Here is a 16,629-nt window from a genome sequence, read left to right as displayed (position 1 = left end):
TCTATCCCCTAAGGATAAAGAGAGAATACTTTACTTCAGATCACAGAGCCAGTGGAAAGATCTGGACGAGACCCTCTGAAAAAAGCTGATTGGCGCCGCTGCTAGAAAATATCAAGGTACATTATTGGTGTATGGGCTGCCCCTTGATAGCAGCACCACTTTTGGCTGGCCTTTGGGCAGGTGTGACCTGCACATTAGTAAAGTGTTCCAAATTTTACTCCCTTTCTCCCTCATGTGTGTATTCTGTTACAGCAGGCTTTGGAATCATCTACTCAACCAAGGGACTGTCCCTGGTACATGGTGCTCTTCAAAATAAAGTGAAGATTACCACCCCAGAAAGGAAATTAGGAAGCACCAAAAGACAAAGGGTGGGCCCTTTCAGGTCTTTTAAGAACAACCTCCTTTGCTCACAACCTACAAGGTGCAAAGTGTTTGACCATCCACCTGCCCTGAGCTTTGGGTTCAGCCATTCTCCCACTTGTATTGGTCTGGAACTCCTGGGTTCAAGGGATTCTCCTCCTCCAGCCTCCGGAAGTGTTGGTATTACAGGCATAAGCCACCATACCCAGCCTTCACTTGTGTTTTTTAAAAGAGAGAGCTCGGTTGAAAGTGACACATAATGTCATTTTTGTCTTTGTGCCTTTGCTCCTGTTGTTCTCATAGTCTGAGTCCAGTTTAGCCACCACATGGCTGGGTAATTTTGATTCTTCCTTCAGTACTTCTTAACTCAGATGAAGCCTCTCGCAAGAAGTCTTCCATGATGCCTCGAGTCTGCATTAACTGTCCAGTCTCTTTGTTCATAAAGTACCTTGTGCATTCCTTTATCACACAGGATTGATAGTATTAGGTTGGTGCAAACGTAATCACGGTTTTGGCCATTGAAAGTAATGGCAGACCAGGCTCGGTGGCTCACGCCTGTAATCCCAAAACTTTGGGAGGCCAAGGCGGGCAGATCACTTGAGGTCAGGAGTTCAAGACCAGCCTGGCCAATGTGATGAAACACCATCTCTACTAAATACAAAAAGTGAGCTGGGCGTGGTGGCACATGCCTGTAATCCTAGCTACTTGGGAAGCTGAGGCATGAGAATCACTTGAACCCAGAGACAAAGGTTGCAGTGAGCTAAGATTGTGCCATTGCACTCCAGCCTAGGTTACAAGAGTGAAACTCCTTCTTTTAAAAAAAAAAAAAAAAAGGTAATGGCAAATGAGTATATGCACATGAAAGATCAAAATGAAGCTCTTTGTCCTATGATCTACTGAAATAGAGGAACGCCTGAGATTGCTGTGCTTAAAAATACTGTCATTTCTGCCTTCAGGAATATAATGGGGATCAAACATGGCACCTGGCTAACTGCAGTCTTTGAAAGTAATGGTAAAAACTGTGATTACATTTACACCAACCTACTTATGCGCTGTCTCCCTCACTAGACTAAGCTCATCAAAATCAGGATTTACAATTTATTTTCACATTCCCAATGCTTAGTACAAAATAGACGCTTAGTAAATATTTGTTGAACTGAAATCCATTGAAGATGGTCTGGGCATAGCATAAGGGAAATGTAATTAGAATGCAGTCCTTGCCTCCTTACTTAGAATAATTAAATCTGATCAATTCTATTGTTATGATTGGGTAAGAAAAATGTGTTAATAGGAAAGGAGAAGTCTGTTTGACTTCTAAAAGAGAAAAGTCCTACAGTGATAATTTCTTATACGTGTAAATTTTTAACTTTATATGTATAAATGGTATACATATAAATTTATTAAAATATATGTACAAATGGTGGTGATAATAATATTACCATCTTCATCTCCTCTGGGATCCTGGTCTAACAGTAGCATCTCTTAAACCTTCCATCTCTCAGCCGGGCCCATGCCTGTAATCCTAGCACTTTGGGAGGCCGAGTCAGGTGGATCATTTGAGGTCAGGAGTTCGAAACCAACCTGGCCAACATGGTGAAACCTCGTCTCTACTGAAAATATAACAATTAGCCAGTCATGGTGGCAGGCGCCTGTAATCCCAGCTACTCAGGAGGCTGAGGGCATGTGAATCACTTGAACTCGGGAGGAGGAGATTACAGTGAGCTGAGATAGTACCACAGCACTCCAGCCTGGGCAACAGAGTGAGACTCAGTCTCAAAAAAAAGAAATCTTCCATGTCTCCTTCTCTACTTAGTTCTTTTCGGCTTAATTTATAAATTTGCTCAACTCTTTCACATTCTTAACCATCTTCTTCAAACTTCTTCACATTTGTTTACCTATTTTTCTCCCAGTCATCCTTCAGTCTGCTGCAATCCAGTTTCTACTCCTTCCCCTGACCCTGAAATTGCAGAGGCTCAGTACAGTTACTCCAAAATGCAAGCTCAGCTGACATTTCTTGCTGCTGTGACTCTTCTGTTGCTTTGGACACTGTGGATCCCTTACTCCTTGCTGTCATTCTCACCTCCCTTGACATCATGCCATGATAATTCTCCTCCTACTTTTAGAACCGCTCTCTCTCTCTCAAACATTGTGTCATTTTTCTTCATTCTCTTGAATCTGATGTTCCCCATTTTTGCCTTTCACAGTTTTTCATTCTCACTTACACAGATGGATTTCATCCCTGACCACCCATCCAGATCAACTGTTCTCTTCTTTCTCTTTCTCTTTCTTTCTTTCTTTCTTTCTTTCTTTCTTTCTTTCTTTCTTTCTTTCTTTCTTTCTTTCTTTCTCTTTCTTTCTTTCTCTTTTTCTTTCTTTCTTCTTTCCCTTTCCCTTTCTTTCTTTCTTTCTTTCTTTCTTTCTTTCTTTCTTTCTTTCTTTCTTTCTTTCTTTCTTTCTTTCTTTCTTTCTTTCTTTCTTTCTTTCTTTCTTTCCTTCTTTCTTTCTTCTTTCCTTTTCTTTCTTCCTTTTGTTTTGAGACAGGGGTCTAGCTCTGTCACCCAAGATCTCAGCTCACTGCAACCTCTGCCTCCCGGGTTTACGTGATTCTCCTGCCTTAGCCTCCCAGGTCGCTGGGATTACAGGCATATGCCACCATTCCAGGCTAATTTTTGTATTTTTAGTAGAAGCAGGTTTCACCGCATTGGCCAGGCTGGTCTCGAGCTCCTGACTTCAAGTAATCTGCCCACCTCGGCCTCCCAAAGTGCTGAGATTACAGGCATGAGCCCCATGCCTGGCCAATGGTGGCTCTTTCAAAAAATAAAAAATAAACATACCTGAGCCCTATCTCCAATGATTCTGATATAATTCTAGCTAGGGCCTGGACACCTGTACTTTTTTAAAGTGTCACAGTGATTCTAATGTGCACCCTCATTTGATAGTCACTGCTCTGTTTTGTCTCCATTGGTGATTTCCTTTATCAAATACATAATACATGAATCTCTACTATGGGCCAAGCTGATGCTAGTCACTGGAGTATTAGCAGTGAGTGAGACTCCATAGCCCCTCCCTTCACAGAGCTTGCAATTAAACATGAGAGATCCAACTCGGTAAGCAATTACAAAGAAGTAGGATAACTGTTGTGACAGGAAAATAGTTGGGTGTTACAGAGACACAGAAGAAGATCAATTCTCCCAGCTATGAGAAGGCCAGGGAGAGCTTCCTGGATGATATGCATGCAAGTTGATACCAATTAAAGGGAGGCGCTGCTCAGGCATACTTGAGCTCCATGTATGGAGGCTACACGTGTGACCCACATGAATAGAAGAGTGAGGTTCTCCATTAAAAGCAAGCATGGCCGGGCTCAGTGGCTCACGCCTGTAATCCCAGCACTTTGGGAGGCTGAGGTGGGAGGATCACGAGGTCAGGAGATTGAGACCATCCTGGCCAACATGGTGAAACCCCGTCTCTACTAAAAATACAAAAATTAGCTGGGCGTGGTGGGACATGCCTGTAGTCCCAGCTACTTGGGAGTCTGAGGCAGGAGAATCGCTTAAACCCAGGAGGCAGAGGTTGCAGGAAGCCGAGATCATGCTGTTGCACTCCAGCCTGGCAACAGAGCAAGACTCCGTCTCAGAAAAAAAAAAACAAAAACAAGCATAAGTGCGGTATGACTCAAGAATGGCAAATGGGAGGGCAGCAGGCTGGAGGGATCAGATCACGAAAAACTGAGGGGAAAAGTGGTAGAAAATCATTTAAGGATTCCTTTGTAGTCAGGACACACCTCTGGCCCAAACTACTCTCCTAGTTCTAGATTATCCATGAGCTGTGGACATGGTTATTCCAAAAACAGTTAAAATTCCACACAGGTCAAACTGGATTCATTCTTTTCCCTCTCAAACCTGCTCCCGGCCGGGCGCGGTGGCTCAAGCCTGTAATCCCAGCACTTTGGGAGGCCGAGACGGGCAGATCACGAGGTCAGGAGATCGAGACCATCCTGGCTAACACGGTGAAACCCCATCTCTACTAAAAAAATACAAAAAAACTAGCCGGGCGAGGTGGCGGGCGCCTGTAGTCCCAACTACTCGGGAGGCTGAGGCAGGAGAATGGCGTAAACCCGGGAGGCGGAGCTTGCAGTGAGCTGAGATCCGGCCACTGCACTCCAGCCTGGGCGGCAGAGCGAGACTCCGTCTCAAAAAAAAAAAAAAAAAACCTGCTCCCATATGTGTTCCCTGCCTCAGTGAGTAGCATTGTCCCCTGCCTGGTTGCACAAGCCAGAAACCTGACATTGGCCTTGATTCCTTCCCTTTCTCCAACTCTGCCATCCAATAAATCACCCAGTCCTTCCAATTGAGTTTGGCAATGTTCTCAGATTCTTATTCTCCATTCCAGCCTTATAGCCATTGCTCATGGCTGTCTTCCTCCAAGTTCTTAGCTGCAGAAAAAAGTAGATTCTTTAGTGTTTTTTTAAAAAAAGATATTTATTAAGATACATAGATGGCTTGAATTGTTGGGAAGACTAAAGAAATAGACTCTGGGTTGAACTTTCAGGAATAATGCAATTTTATTTTATTTATTTTTTTTTTTTGAGACGGAGTCTCGCTCTGTCCCCCAGGCTGGAGTGCAGTGGCGCGATCTTGGCTCACTGCAAGCTCTGCCTCCCAGGTTCATGCCATTCTCCTGCCTCAGCCTCTCGAGTAGCTGGGACTACAGGTGCCCGCCACCACGCCCGGCTAACTTTTTGTATTTTTAGTAGAGATGGAGTTTCACTGTGTTAGCCAGGACGGTCTCGATCTCCTGACCTTGTGATCCGCCCGTCTTGGCCTCCCAAAGTGCTGGGATTACAGGTGTGAGCCACCTCGCCCGGCTGAATAATGCAATTTTATAGTGTAGTCCTAGTTAGCCTGAGTATGAGGACTTTCAGAATGTGGGATTTCCAGTGCTAAAACTGTGGTAGTTCTGGTCAAACTAGGATGACTGGGCACCCCAAGTCTACTAACTCACCCGGAACTGGGCCACCAATGCCTCTGCTGCCATGAGGCAGCCTCCAAATCAGGAAGCCAGTGCTGTGGGATCATGGTGCTTCTGCTTCCATCTGTGCCAGCCACATGTGCACTGAGCCACTCCCTGGTTACCAACAAAAGCCTTAGGTGAATGTGTTAACTTGGTAGAACCTCAGTTCCATCCTTGACCTCTGTATTAGTCCATTCTCACTCTGCTATGAAGAACTGCCCTAGACTGGGTAATTTATAAATAAAAGAGGTTTAATTGGCTCACAGTTCCGCATGGCTGGAGAGGCCTCAGGAAACTTACAATCATGGCAGAAGGGGAAGGAAACACTTCCTTGTTCACATGGTAGCAGGAATGAGAAGTGCAGAGTGAAGTAGGGGAAAAGCATCTTTTTTTTTTTTTTTTTTTTTCCCCGAGACAGAGGCTCACTCTGTTGCCCAGGCTGGAGTGCAAGTGGCACGATTTCAACTCACTGCAACCTCTGCCTCCTGGGCTCAAGTGATTCTCCTGCCTCAGCCTCCCAAGTAACTGGGTTTACAGGTGCATGCCACCACACCCAGCTAATTTTAAAAATATTTTTAGCAGGGTTTCACCAAGTTGACCAGGCTGCTCTTGAACTCCTGACCTCAGGTGATCTGCCTGCCTCAGCCTCCCAAAGTGCTGGGATTACAGGCGTGAGCCACTGCGCATATATATATACATAAATTTTTTTGAGACAGAGACTCACTCTGTTGCCCAGGCTAGAGTGCAATGGCGTAATCTTGGCTTACTGCAACCTCTGCCTCCCGGGTTCAAGCAATTCTAGTGCCTTGGTCTTCTGAGTAGCTGAGATTACAGCCATCGCCACCGTGGCCGGCTAATTGTTGTATTTTTAATAGAGACGGGGTTTCACCATTTTGGCCAGGCTGGTCTTGAACTCCTGACCTCAGGTGATCTGCCTGCCTCGGCCTTCCAAAGTGCTGGGATTACAGGCATGAGCCACTGTGCCTGACCGCCATATTGCTCTTATCACAGTAACTGTTAAGTCATAATTAGATTTTATTATGCACTTGGATTACTACTCATCTTTCTTGCTTGAAAGATAAAAGGGGGTGGAGTTAGAGCAATGCTTGCCACTAAACGGAGCATACATAATAAAATCCTCCCTCCGAGCTGGCATACAGGGCCACACTGGTTACTGCTTCCTACTTCCACTGTCACATCCTGCGCTCCACACTAGGACTTTACAATCTTTAACATCTCCAGACTTTTCCCTTTGCCTAGAAAATCTTTCCTTTCACTTCCCTTACTGGCTGGTGAAACTTGTGCCCCTCAATCCCTTCGTAGGGGGCTCAACTCCTTCATGAGCTCTTCTTGTTCCACATCATGTTGGCCATTCTCTCCTCTGAGCACCTCTTTATGGAGTATATATGCCTATTATTTACTTTTCTCTCTCTCTTACTAGGCTAGGTGATCCAGAACTCCAGACCTGGCACATGTCAGACATAATTGGTACTCAATCAGTATTTGTTACATGGAGGAATGAATGAATGAATGAATGACACATACAATAGAAATCTCTATAATGTACACTGGTAGAAGAAAGATTAGTCAAAATTATGGAATATGTTTAAATCACACAAAAAGTGGCTGGGTGCAGTGGCTCACACCTGTAATCCCAACACTTTGGGAGGCCAAGGTGGGCAGATCACCTGAGGTCGGGAGTTCGAGACTAGCCTGGCCAACGTGGCAAAACCTCATCTCTACTAAAAATACAAAAATTAGCTGGGGGTGGTGGCACACGCCTGTAATTCCAGCTACTCTGGAGGCTGAAACAGGAGAATCACTTGAACCCAGGAGGTGGAGGTTGCAGTGAGCCAAGGTCACACCACTGCACTCCAGCCTGGGTGACAGAGCGAGACTCTGTCTCAAAAAACAAACAAACAAACAAACGAAAAAAAACACAAAAAGTAAACTGAGGGGTAAATTAGAGAATTATATGTGAAGTGTTTTATGGCACTTTTTTGTTTAAGGGATGGGGTCTCACTTCGTTGCCCAGGCTGAAGTGCAGTGACTACTCACACATGCGATTAGAGCACACTGCAGCCTTGAACTGTTGGCCTCAAGTGATTCTCCAGCCTTAACCTCCCAAGTAGTTGGGACTACAGGTGTGCTGTGCCTGGCTAGTTTATGGCACTTTTAAACAGCTTTAAACAATTACTTTCTTACGTAGGTTAAACACCTTCTCAGTTCTCTTCAAGTTATATCCTATTAATTTAATTATCAGTTAAAAATAGTGAGGCTGGGCCAGACATGGTGGATCACACCTGTAATCCTAGCACTTTGGGAGGCTGAGGTGGGCGGATCACGAGGTCAGGAGACAGAGACCATCCTGGCTAACATGGTGAAACCCGGTCTCTACAAAAAATACAAAAAATTAGCCAGGTTTGGTGGCAGGTGCCTGTAGTCCCAGCTACTCAGGAGGCTGAGGCAGGAGAATTGCTTGAGCCCAGGAAGCAGAGGTTGCAGTGAGTCGAGATCAGATCGTGCCATTGCACTCCAGCCTGGGTGACAGAGCGGCAGTCCATCTCAAAAATAAAAAATAAAAAAAATTTTAAAAATTTAAAAAAATAGTGAGGCCGGGCATGGTGGCTCACACCTGTAATCCCAGCACTTTGGGAGGCAGAGGCAGGTGGATCACAAGGTCAGGAGTTCGAGACCAGTCTGGCCAACATGGTGAAACCCCATCTCTACTGAAAATACAAAAATTAGTCAGGCACAGCGGTAGGCACCTGTAATCCCAGCTACTCAGGAGACTGAGGCAGGAGAATTGCTTGAACCCAGGAGGCGGAAGTTGCAGTGAGTTGAGGTCATGCCGCTGCACTCCAGCCTGAGTGACAGAGCAAGACTCCGTCTCAAAAAAAAAAGAAAAAAAATAGTAGCAAAACCTGTGATTACTTTTGCACCTAGTAAGCTTCCTCCTGCTCCCGTTTCTCAGCACAAAAGTAAAACTTACCCAGCCTGGGATGAATTACCATAAATTGTGATTAGTTGGTCTAAATTAAAGTAGATTTATGTATTGATTTACCAGTGAATGATTGATTTGTACCCTTGCTATCATTTATCTTTACATTATTATAGAAGAAAATATTTCATACAAACGTTTTACTGTTTTTATTGGTTTTGGTTACTAAAAAGTAGCTCTTTTTTGAATAATCTTTATGCTGCTGCTGAAGAATTCTTCAGCACATGAGGATCTGTATTTTTCATCTTTTTCTCTTTCATGTGTGTTCCATTCAGATCAGGAAATTGACATTTCAGCTTAGAAGACTTAGGCCAGATGTTAGTTTGCTGGCTGAAAGATGGATTTCCTGCCCCAATAGGTGACCTCTGAAAGCAAAATAGGCTTTTTCTTAATGGATAGACTGTCCAAATGACCTCATTTCTAGAACAAGGGTTCTTTGTTAAGTGTCTCTTTGCTATTGGAATCAACATCATCTGATTTTTGAGAACATTCATTAGATAACTAGCACCTAGTTGTTTCATTTATAAGGCATAGGAAAACAATTATGCCTAGACAATCCATTTAAAAAAGAATTGTGTTCATTGAGAGGGAAATGGTGCAGAAAATCCGGTGCCTGCTCACCCATATTAATAATGTCTTTTAGATTTCAAACCTCATTCAGGCCAGCATTAACCATAGGAGCAGAGCATGTTATGTACTTCCCTTAACGGAGGATTGTTTCACTAAGCTTGACCAAGTCACTATTTAAAGAAGTAACCATGACCCCAGTGTCCTGTCACTTGTAGCTTCTCTCTCCATATGTGAGAAACTCATTGAGACATTGCCACGGTGCCACCTCTTTTGATGAGTTCTTCATAGAGTTCATTTATTTATATCTTCAATTGTATAAGGCAGCTCAGAAAAACTGAGATAACTAAGCCTTTATGTGTGTGTGTGTGTCTGTGCATCCGTGTGTGTCACAAAAAATGCAATTAGAAGGAAAGTACTCTGGAGAGGAACATGGCCTTCAACAACAGGGGCGAGTCCATATGACTTACTGTACTTGGTAAGGAGAAGAGTTAGATGGCGTGAGAAGAAAGATATATGTTTCTGAGATTCTGAAACAATGGAATTTTACAGCTGAAGGAAAAGTTGAGTTTTTTTTTTTTTTTTTTTTTTCAGGAACAGGAATGGGAGTGTCTCTTTGTAAGGGCTGGCAGATGAATTTTACTAGTATAAAAATCATGCTCCTGCCGGGCGCGGTGGCTCACGCCTGTAATCCCAGCACTTTGGGAGGCCGAGGTGGGCGGATCACAAGGTCAGGAGATCGAGACCATGGTGAAACCCCGTCTCTACTAAAAATAGAAAAAATTAGCCGGGCGCAGGGGCGGGCGCCTGTAGTCCCAGCTACTCGGGAGGCTGAGGCAGGAGAATGGCGTGAACCCGGGAGGCGGAGCTTGCAGTGAGCCGAGATTGCGCCACTGCACTCCAGCCTGGGCGACAGAGCCAGACTCCGTCTCAAAAAAAAAAAAAAAAAAGGAAAATCATGCTCCTTCTGATACAAAAAATGTTGGCATTTCCATGAAAGACAGAGAACAGACATAAAGAGGGTTAACCTCAGGGCTCCACCATGCATCTGGCACTCATGGGTCTTCCTCAAGTAATTACCTGGTAGATCTGTGACTTAAAAAATGAGTAGTAAAAAAGGATATCGAACTTTCCTTTATAATGACTCAACACATACTTTTCCCAGAATGTTATATTCAGCTCACTGCCTTTTTTAAAAATACTCATGCAAATGTCATTAATCATACGTGTGGTGGTGTTGTTTACCCAAAGTATTGTGCAAGCATGCATCAACTCTGGATAAGACTGTAATGATCTTCTGTTTCCTGGGATGAATTATGTGAGTGAGAATCTTTTGTTCTATGCACGTAACATGATGGCATCTCAAAGAAGCAGAGCAAGAGTTTTAACCAGAGCTTTAAAATGTGTTGGAAAAAAGTATTTTCCATAACCATGTTTAAGAGCACGAGAGACAGCCAAGTGGACATTCCCATAGGGTAAAATTTATTAGAAGACAAGATTGATAAATCAGTTTGGTTGGTGGATACTTCCCAGCTGCACTTTTAAGTCTTTTCTTGCATAACTAGGAAACAATTAACAATTTCTGGTCTCTTATTAACACATTCCCTTTTATTTTTACTTTTTTATTTAATTAATTTATTTATTTATATTGCATAAGAATGTCACTATTTTCCCTCGGGTAGTTTTTCTAGGGCTTCAACATTTTCTCTTCAAAATCAGAAGAAAAATATCCCAAAGTTTAGAACTGGATCACTTGGCCCTTTCTCTTCTTATCTCCTCCCAGTTCAAAATGCTTGCATCTCTTAATGGCCAGCATCCTCTTGGATCTGCAGTTAGGCTCAACACATTCCAGCCTTAGCACAATCTTCTTTGTGGTCTTAGCCTTCTTCCGGAAAATTGGCTTTGTCTGCCCACCATAGCCACTCTGCTTCCGATCATAGCGCCTCTTTCCCTGGGCATACAAAGAATCCTTGCCCATCTTATACTGTGTCACTTTGTGAGGCTGATGCTTGCCACACTTCTTACAGAAGGTTCTTCGGGTTTTAGGTACGTTGACGATCTTTGCAGCAGGGCTGTTGTCTATATGATGAAAGTGAGAAACGGCGTCCGATACCCTGGCGTTGCGCAGCTCTCGCCTAACAGGAAAGGCTTTTTTATTTTTTCTGAGACGGAGTTTCCCTCTTGTCGCCCAGGTTGGAGTGCAATGGCACGATCTCGGCTCACTGCAACCTCCGGTTCAAGCGATTCTTCTGCCTCAGCCTCCCGAGTAGCTGGGATTACAGGGGCCCGCCACCACGACCGGCTAATTTTTTTAATTTTTAGTAGGGACGGTGTTTCGCCATGTTGGCTAGGCTGGCCTTGAACTCCTGACCTCGGGTCATCCGCCAGCCTTGGCCTCCTAAAGTGCTGGGATTACAGACGTGAGCTACCGCGCCCGGCCCCTGTTTAATTTTTTGTATCTCCTAAGCAAAAAAAGAGAAATAGCAGGAAGTGTGATTCTAAAGATCATTTCCCTCCGTGTTTCCTTTTTTTCTTCTCCTGTCAGGTGGCTTTCATATAATCTTACCGTTCTCTGTAGGAGAGGCGGTTCTCATCTTAATTCAGGAGTAACTTGATGGTGAGTTGAAGTCTCTTGGTTCCTGCCTTAAACAGTATGGGATGCCCCCACTTTTTTGATCCTCATGGGCATCTGTATACATCTCGCCAGAAATTTGCTTCTTGTCTGTAATGTGTTACCAAATTTTTCCGAATCTTCATAGTTCAGAATTACAAGTGGCTTTAGAAATCATCTAGTCTGACCCTGCTGTGTATAATAAAATACCTGTTGTGGTATTATTAATGGAATAATTCCCAGGCAGAACTTGTTTTTTGGTTTGTTTATTTGTTTGTTTATTTGTTGTTTATTTGTTTGAGTCTCACTCTGTCACCCAGGCTGGAGTGCAATGGCGCGGTCTCGGCTCACTGCAACCTCCGCCTCCCGGGTTCAAGCGATTCTCCTGCCTCAGTCTTCCAAGTAGCTGGGATTACAGGTTCCTGCCACCACGCCCCACTAATTTTCAGTAGAGACAGGGTTTCACCATGTCGGCCAGGCTGGTCTCTAACTCCTGACCTCATGGTCCGCCCACCTCAGCCTCCCAAATTGCTAGGATTACAGGTGTCAGCCACCGCGCCTGGCCAGAACTTGGTCTTCACATAGCATCAACACAGATGAAAATCTAACTGGCTATTGCCTATCAGAGTAGAACAAAAAATTTCAGAGAAAATTTTGCTCGCTTTGTGGCAAAACTTGAATTGCAGTGGTACAATCAGGGCTCATTGCAGCCTTGACCTCTCAGGCTCAGGTGATCCTCCCACCTCAGCCTCCCCAGTAGCTAGGACTACTATAGTGCTATAATACTATAGTGCCTGGTTAATTTTGTGTAGAGATGGGATCTCACTTTGTTGCTCAGGCTGATCTAGGACTCCCAGGCTCAAGTGATCCTCCTGCCTCAGCCTCCCAAAGTGCTGGGATTACAGATGTGCGCCCCCCTGCCCTACCCAGCCCAGAGAAAAGGATTTACATCCCCACAGCCTCACTTGGTTTATTTCCTTTCTTTCCCTGGCCTATTCTGTCTGCATTCTGTTTTAATTTCTTTTTAGTTTGCTCTTAGCTCTTCTCCCACTTCTTTCACCAAACACTCCTTGATGAAGGGCTTTTTAACGGGTAATGCTTTAGCATGGGCTTGGCTCACCTGTAAGGCATTTGTGGAAAAAAAAAATGGTGTGAATTTGTGACAGGGAAAATGTTTTAACATACCAGTCTTTCCTTGAAGTCAGTTCCCCCAAGGCATTGTGGAATGCCCCACATAGGAATGCCAGAAAGGATTGCTGACTGTAGGCAAAAATTAAATGAGCTTATCTACTTTCATTGCTCAATTTCAGCAACAGTGAGTATGGTGAAAAATAAATTGGAATATTTATAATCTTTCAGATTTAATCTCTGCTATAAGCAGAAAATGTGTTGTTGTCGTCTGTAACAAATAACAAGTATTTAAATGAAAATGTGTTCCTAAAACATATGCTATTCTTAGGGAAAATGCATTTTAATTTCAATATTTAATTGTCTGCCCTTTAAAACCAAGTATCTCAAATCCAACAGAGCTTAAAAAAAAAAAAAAGATAAAACCAAATATCTCCAAATATCTGATTTCTTCATTAACTTGTCTCATGATAAGTTAGCTATTTTGCCAGCGAGTTTTTACAAATAATCTACAGGCCTGGTGCGGTGGCTCATGCATGTAATTCCAGCACTTTGGGAGGCTGAGACAGGCAGATCACCGAGGTCAGGAGTTCGAGACCAGCCAGACCAACATGGTAAAAACCCGTCTCTACTAAAAATGCAAAAAATTAGCTGGGCTTGGTGGCATGCATCTGTAATCCCAACTACTTAAGACACTGAGGCAGGAGAATCCCTTGAACCCAGGAGGTGAAGGTTGCAGTGAGCTGAGATCGTGCCACTGCACTCCAGGCTAGGCGACAGAGCGAGACTCCATCCAAAAACTACATGAATAAATAAAAATAAAAACAATCTGCTGGCATAGATTTTTAATACACTGTATTCTATTTAAAATTTTACATTTCCTCAGCTCCTCTTCCTTACTCTGACATACCTATAGTCTGCAGGGGCTTTCAAATTTGAGCACTAATCACTATCCTCCGGGGAACTTGTTAAAAAAACAGATTACTTGCTTTAGCCCAAGGAGTTCGAGACCAGCCCGGGCAACATAGGGAGACTCTGTGTCTACAAAATAATAATAATAATAATAAAATTAGCCAGGTATGGGGGTGCATGCCTGTAGTTCCAGCTACTTGGGAGGCTAAGGTGGGAGGATCCCTTGAGCCCAGGTGTTCAAGTCACTGCACTCCAGACTGGGTGACAGAGGGAGACCCTGTCTCAAACAAACAAAAAATCAAAAAACAAATTGGTGGTTCAACTCCCAGAGTGACTCAGTAGAAGTCTTGAGGTGGAGCCTGGAAATTTGCTTTTGTAACAAATTCCTTGGTGATGCTAATGATTGAGTTGTGGGTGTGTACTTTGAGAAGCACTGCTCTAGATAAAATATCTTTGTTTTTGTTGTTGTTGTTGTTGTTGTTGTTGTTGTTGAGATGGAGTGTCACTCTGTCGTCCAGGCTGGAGTGCAATGATGCGATCTCAGCTCCCTGCAACCTCTGTCTCCTGGGTTTAAGCAATTCTCCGGCCTCAGCCTCCTCAGTAGCTGGGATTACAGGCATGCGCCACCACACCTGGCTAATTTTGTATTTTAGTAGAGATGGGGTTTCTCCATGTTGGTGAGGCTGGTCTCAAACTCCAGACCTCAGGTGATCCACCCGCCTTGGCCTCTCAAAGTGCTGGGATTACAGGCATAAGCCACTGCACCAAGCTAGATAAAATATCTTTTTTTTTTTTTTTTTTTTGAGATGGAGTCTCACTCTGTCACCCAGGCTGGAGTGCAGTGGCACGATCTTGGCTCACTGCAAGCTCTGCCTCTTGGGTTCAATTGAGTCTCCTGCCTCAACCTCTCGAGTAGCTGGGACTACAGGCGCCTCCCACCACGACCGGCTAATTTTTTGTATTTTTAGTAGAGACGGGGTTTCACCATGTTAGCCAGGATGGTCTTGATCTCCTGACCTCGTAATCTGCCCACCTCGGCCTCCCAAAGTTCTGGGATTACAGGCGTGAGCCACTGCGCCTGTTGATAAAATATCTTAAGAGATGATAGCAGTGTGGTCTCCAGTGGTGGTAATGGAGGTGAAGGGAAGTGGATGACTTTGGCCTAGTTTAAGAATTCGAGGCTGGGCACAGTGGCTCACGCCTGTAATCCCAGCACTTTGGGAGGCCGAGGCGGGCAGATCACCTGAGGTGAGGAGTTCAAGACCAGCCTGGCCAACATGGTGAAACCCCATCTCTGCTAAAAATACAGAAATTAGCCAGGTGTGGTGGCACGCACCTGTAATCCTAGCTACTCAGGAGGCTGAGGCAGGAAAATCACTTGAACCCAGGAAGCAGAGGTTGCAGTGAGCCAAGATCACGCCACTGCACTCCAGCCTGGGCAACAGAGCGAGACTCCATCTCAGAAAAAAAAAAAAAGATAGCCAGGCATGGTAACGGGCACCTGTAATTCCAGCTACTCGGGAGGCTGAGGTAGGGAGAATCACTTGAACCTGGGAGGCAGAGGTTGCAGTGAGCTGAGGTCATGCCACTGCACTCCAGCCTGGGTGACAGAGTGAGACTCCATCTCAAAAAAAAAAGGAAAAAAAAAAAAGAATTTGAGGCTGGGCATGGTGGCTCACGCTTGTAATCCCAGCACTTTGGGAGGCTGAGGCAGGTGGATCACCTGAGGTCAGGAGTTTGAGACCAGCCTGGCGAACATGGTGAAACCCTGTCTGTACTAAAAATACAAAAATTAGCCAGGTGTGGTGGCATGTGCCTGTAATCCTAGCTACTCGGGAGGCTGTGGCAGGAGAATCATTTGAACCGGGGAAGCAGAGGGTGCAGTGAGCTGAGATTGCACCACTGCTCTCCAGCCTGGGCAACAGAGCAAGAAGCAAAACTCCGTCTCAGAAAAAAAAAAAAAAAAATTAGCCGGGCATGATAGTGGTCGCCTGTAATTCCAGCTACTCGAGAAGCTGAGGCAGGGAGAATTGCTTGAACCCCAGAGGCGGAGGTTGCAGTGAGCCGAGATTGCACCATTGCACTCCTGACTGGGCAACAGAGTGAGATTCTGTCTCAAAAAAAAAAAAAAGAATTCAAATCAGCAGGGCTTACCTGTGGTTTAGATCGCAGTGATGGTGAGGGAAGGGAAGGATGAAGTTGGTAGTTTGAATAAATGAATGGATATATCCGAAGACTGAAGCAAGAAAGGAGCAGGGAGGGAGAGTTGGATCATGGTGGGAAATCATAAATTCCATTTGAGGAATGTTAAAGTTTCACTGAAATACACCTAAACCTCAGCTTAATGCCTGGCAGAGAGTAGATATTCCATAAATGATGACAGCGATGGTTATTGCGGCTGTTGCTACGTTTACTATGAAAACTGAAGCGTCCTAATCACCCCGCCCCACCCCAGCCGAGGTAAACTCCCAGCTCCATTCCTCAGCAATGGCATTCCAGAGCTGGAGCTGACTCTTTTGTATGATCACAGAGACCTAGGTATACACAAGGAAATTTCCAATGTATAGATGTAGCCTCACTGGATGAGTGGTGGGGGAAGGAAAAGCAAAAAGAGGGTAAAAAGAGAAAGCTTATAATGATGAATTATAATTCATCAAGGTGCCTGTGTCATCACAGATAACCTCACAACAACTGTATCAAATAGGTGGAATTTTCCCATTTCACAGATAAGATAAATAACTCGCCCAATGTCTTATAGAAACTTGAATAAAAATGGAAACCTAGCTTTGTCTTGACCTCATTACAGTTGTGCTTTCTATCATGAAACTGTATCTTTTTTTTTTTTTTTTTTTTGAGATGGAGTATCACTGTTGTCACCCAGGCTGGAGTGCAGTGGCAAGATCTTGGCTCACTGCGAGATCCCCTGTTTCAGAGATTCTCCTACCTCAGCCTCCCGAGTAGCTGGGATTACAGGTGCCCAACACCACGCCAATTAAATGTTTTTGTATTTTTAGTAGGAACAGGGTTTTACCATGTTGGC

General features: G+C 44.3%; 2 protein-coding genes across 2 annotated transcripts in view; one reads left to right on the top strand and one right to left on the bottom strand.

Annotated features, from left to right (window-relative positions):
* SASH1 (SAM and SH3 domain containing 1) overlaps positions 1–16,629 on the top strand; it is a 287,896-nt gene that overhangs the window by 53,987 nt on the left and 217,280 nt on the right. The window lies entirely within an intron of this gene.
* On the bottom strand, positions 10,593–11,532 carry LOC126952238 (60S ribosomal protein L36a-like). The gene is made up of 2 exons (XM_050786645.1): positions 11,505–11,532; positions 10,593–11,086 (listed from the first exon to the last, which is right to left on the bottom strand). Exons 1-2 carry the CDS (start codon positions 11,530–11,532, stop codon positions 10,677–10,679), a joined length of 438 nt encoding a protein of 145 aa, XP_050642602.1. The 3' UTR covers positions 10,593–10,676.

The sequence above is a fragment of the Macaca thibetana genome, chromosome 4 (genome assembly GCF_024542745.1).
Source record: "Macaca thibetana thibetana isolate TM-01 chromosome 4, ASM2454274v1, whole genome shotgun sequence".
Classification (NCBI taxonomy): domain Eukaryota; kingdom Metazoa; phylum Chordata; class Mammalia; order Primates; family Cercopithecidae; genus Macaca; species Macaca thibetana.
The sequence above is the reverse complement of the archived record's forward strand: the minus strand, read 5'-3'. Positions and strand labels throughout refer to the sequence as shown.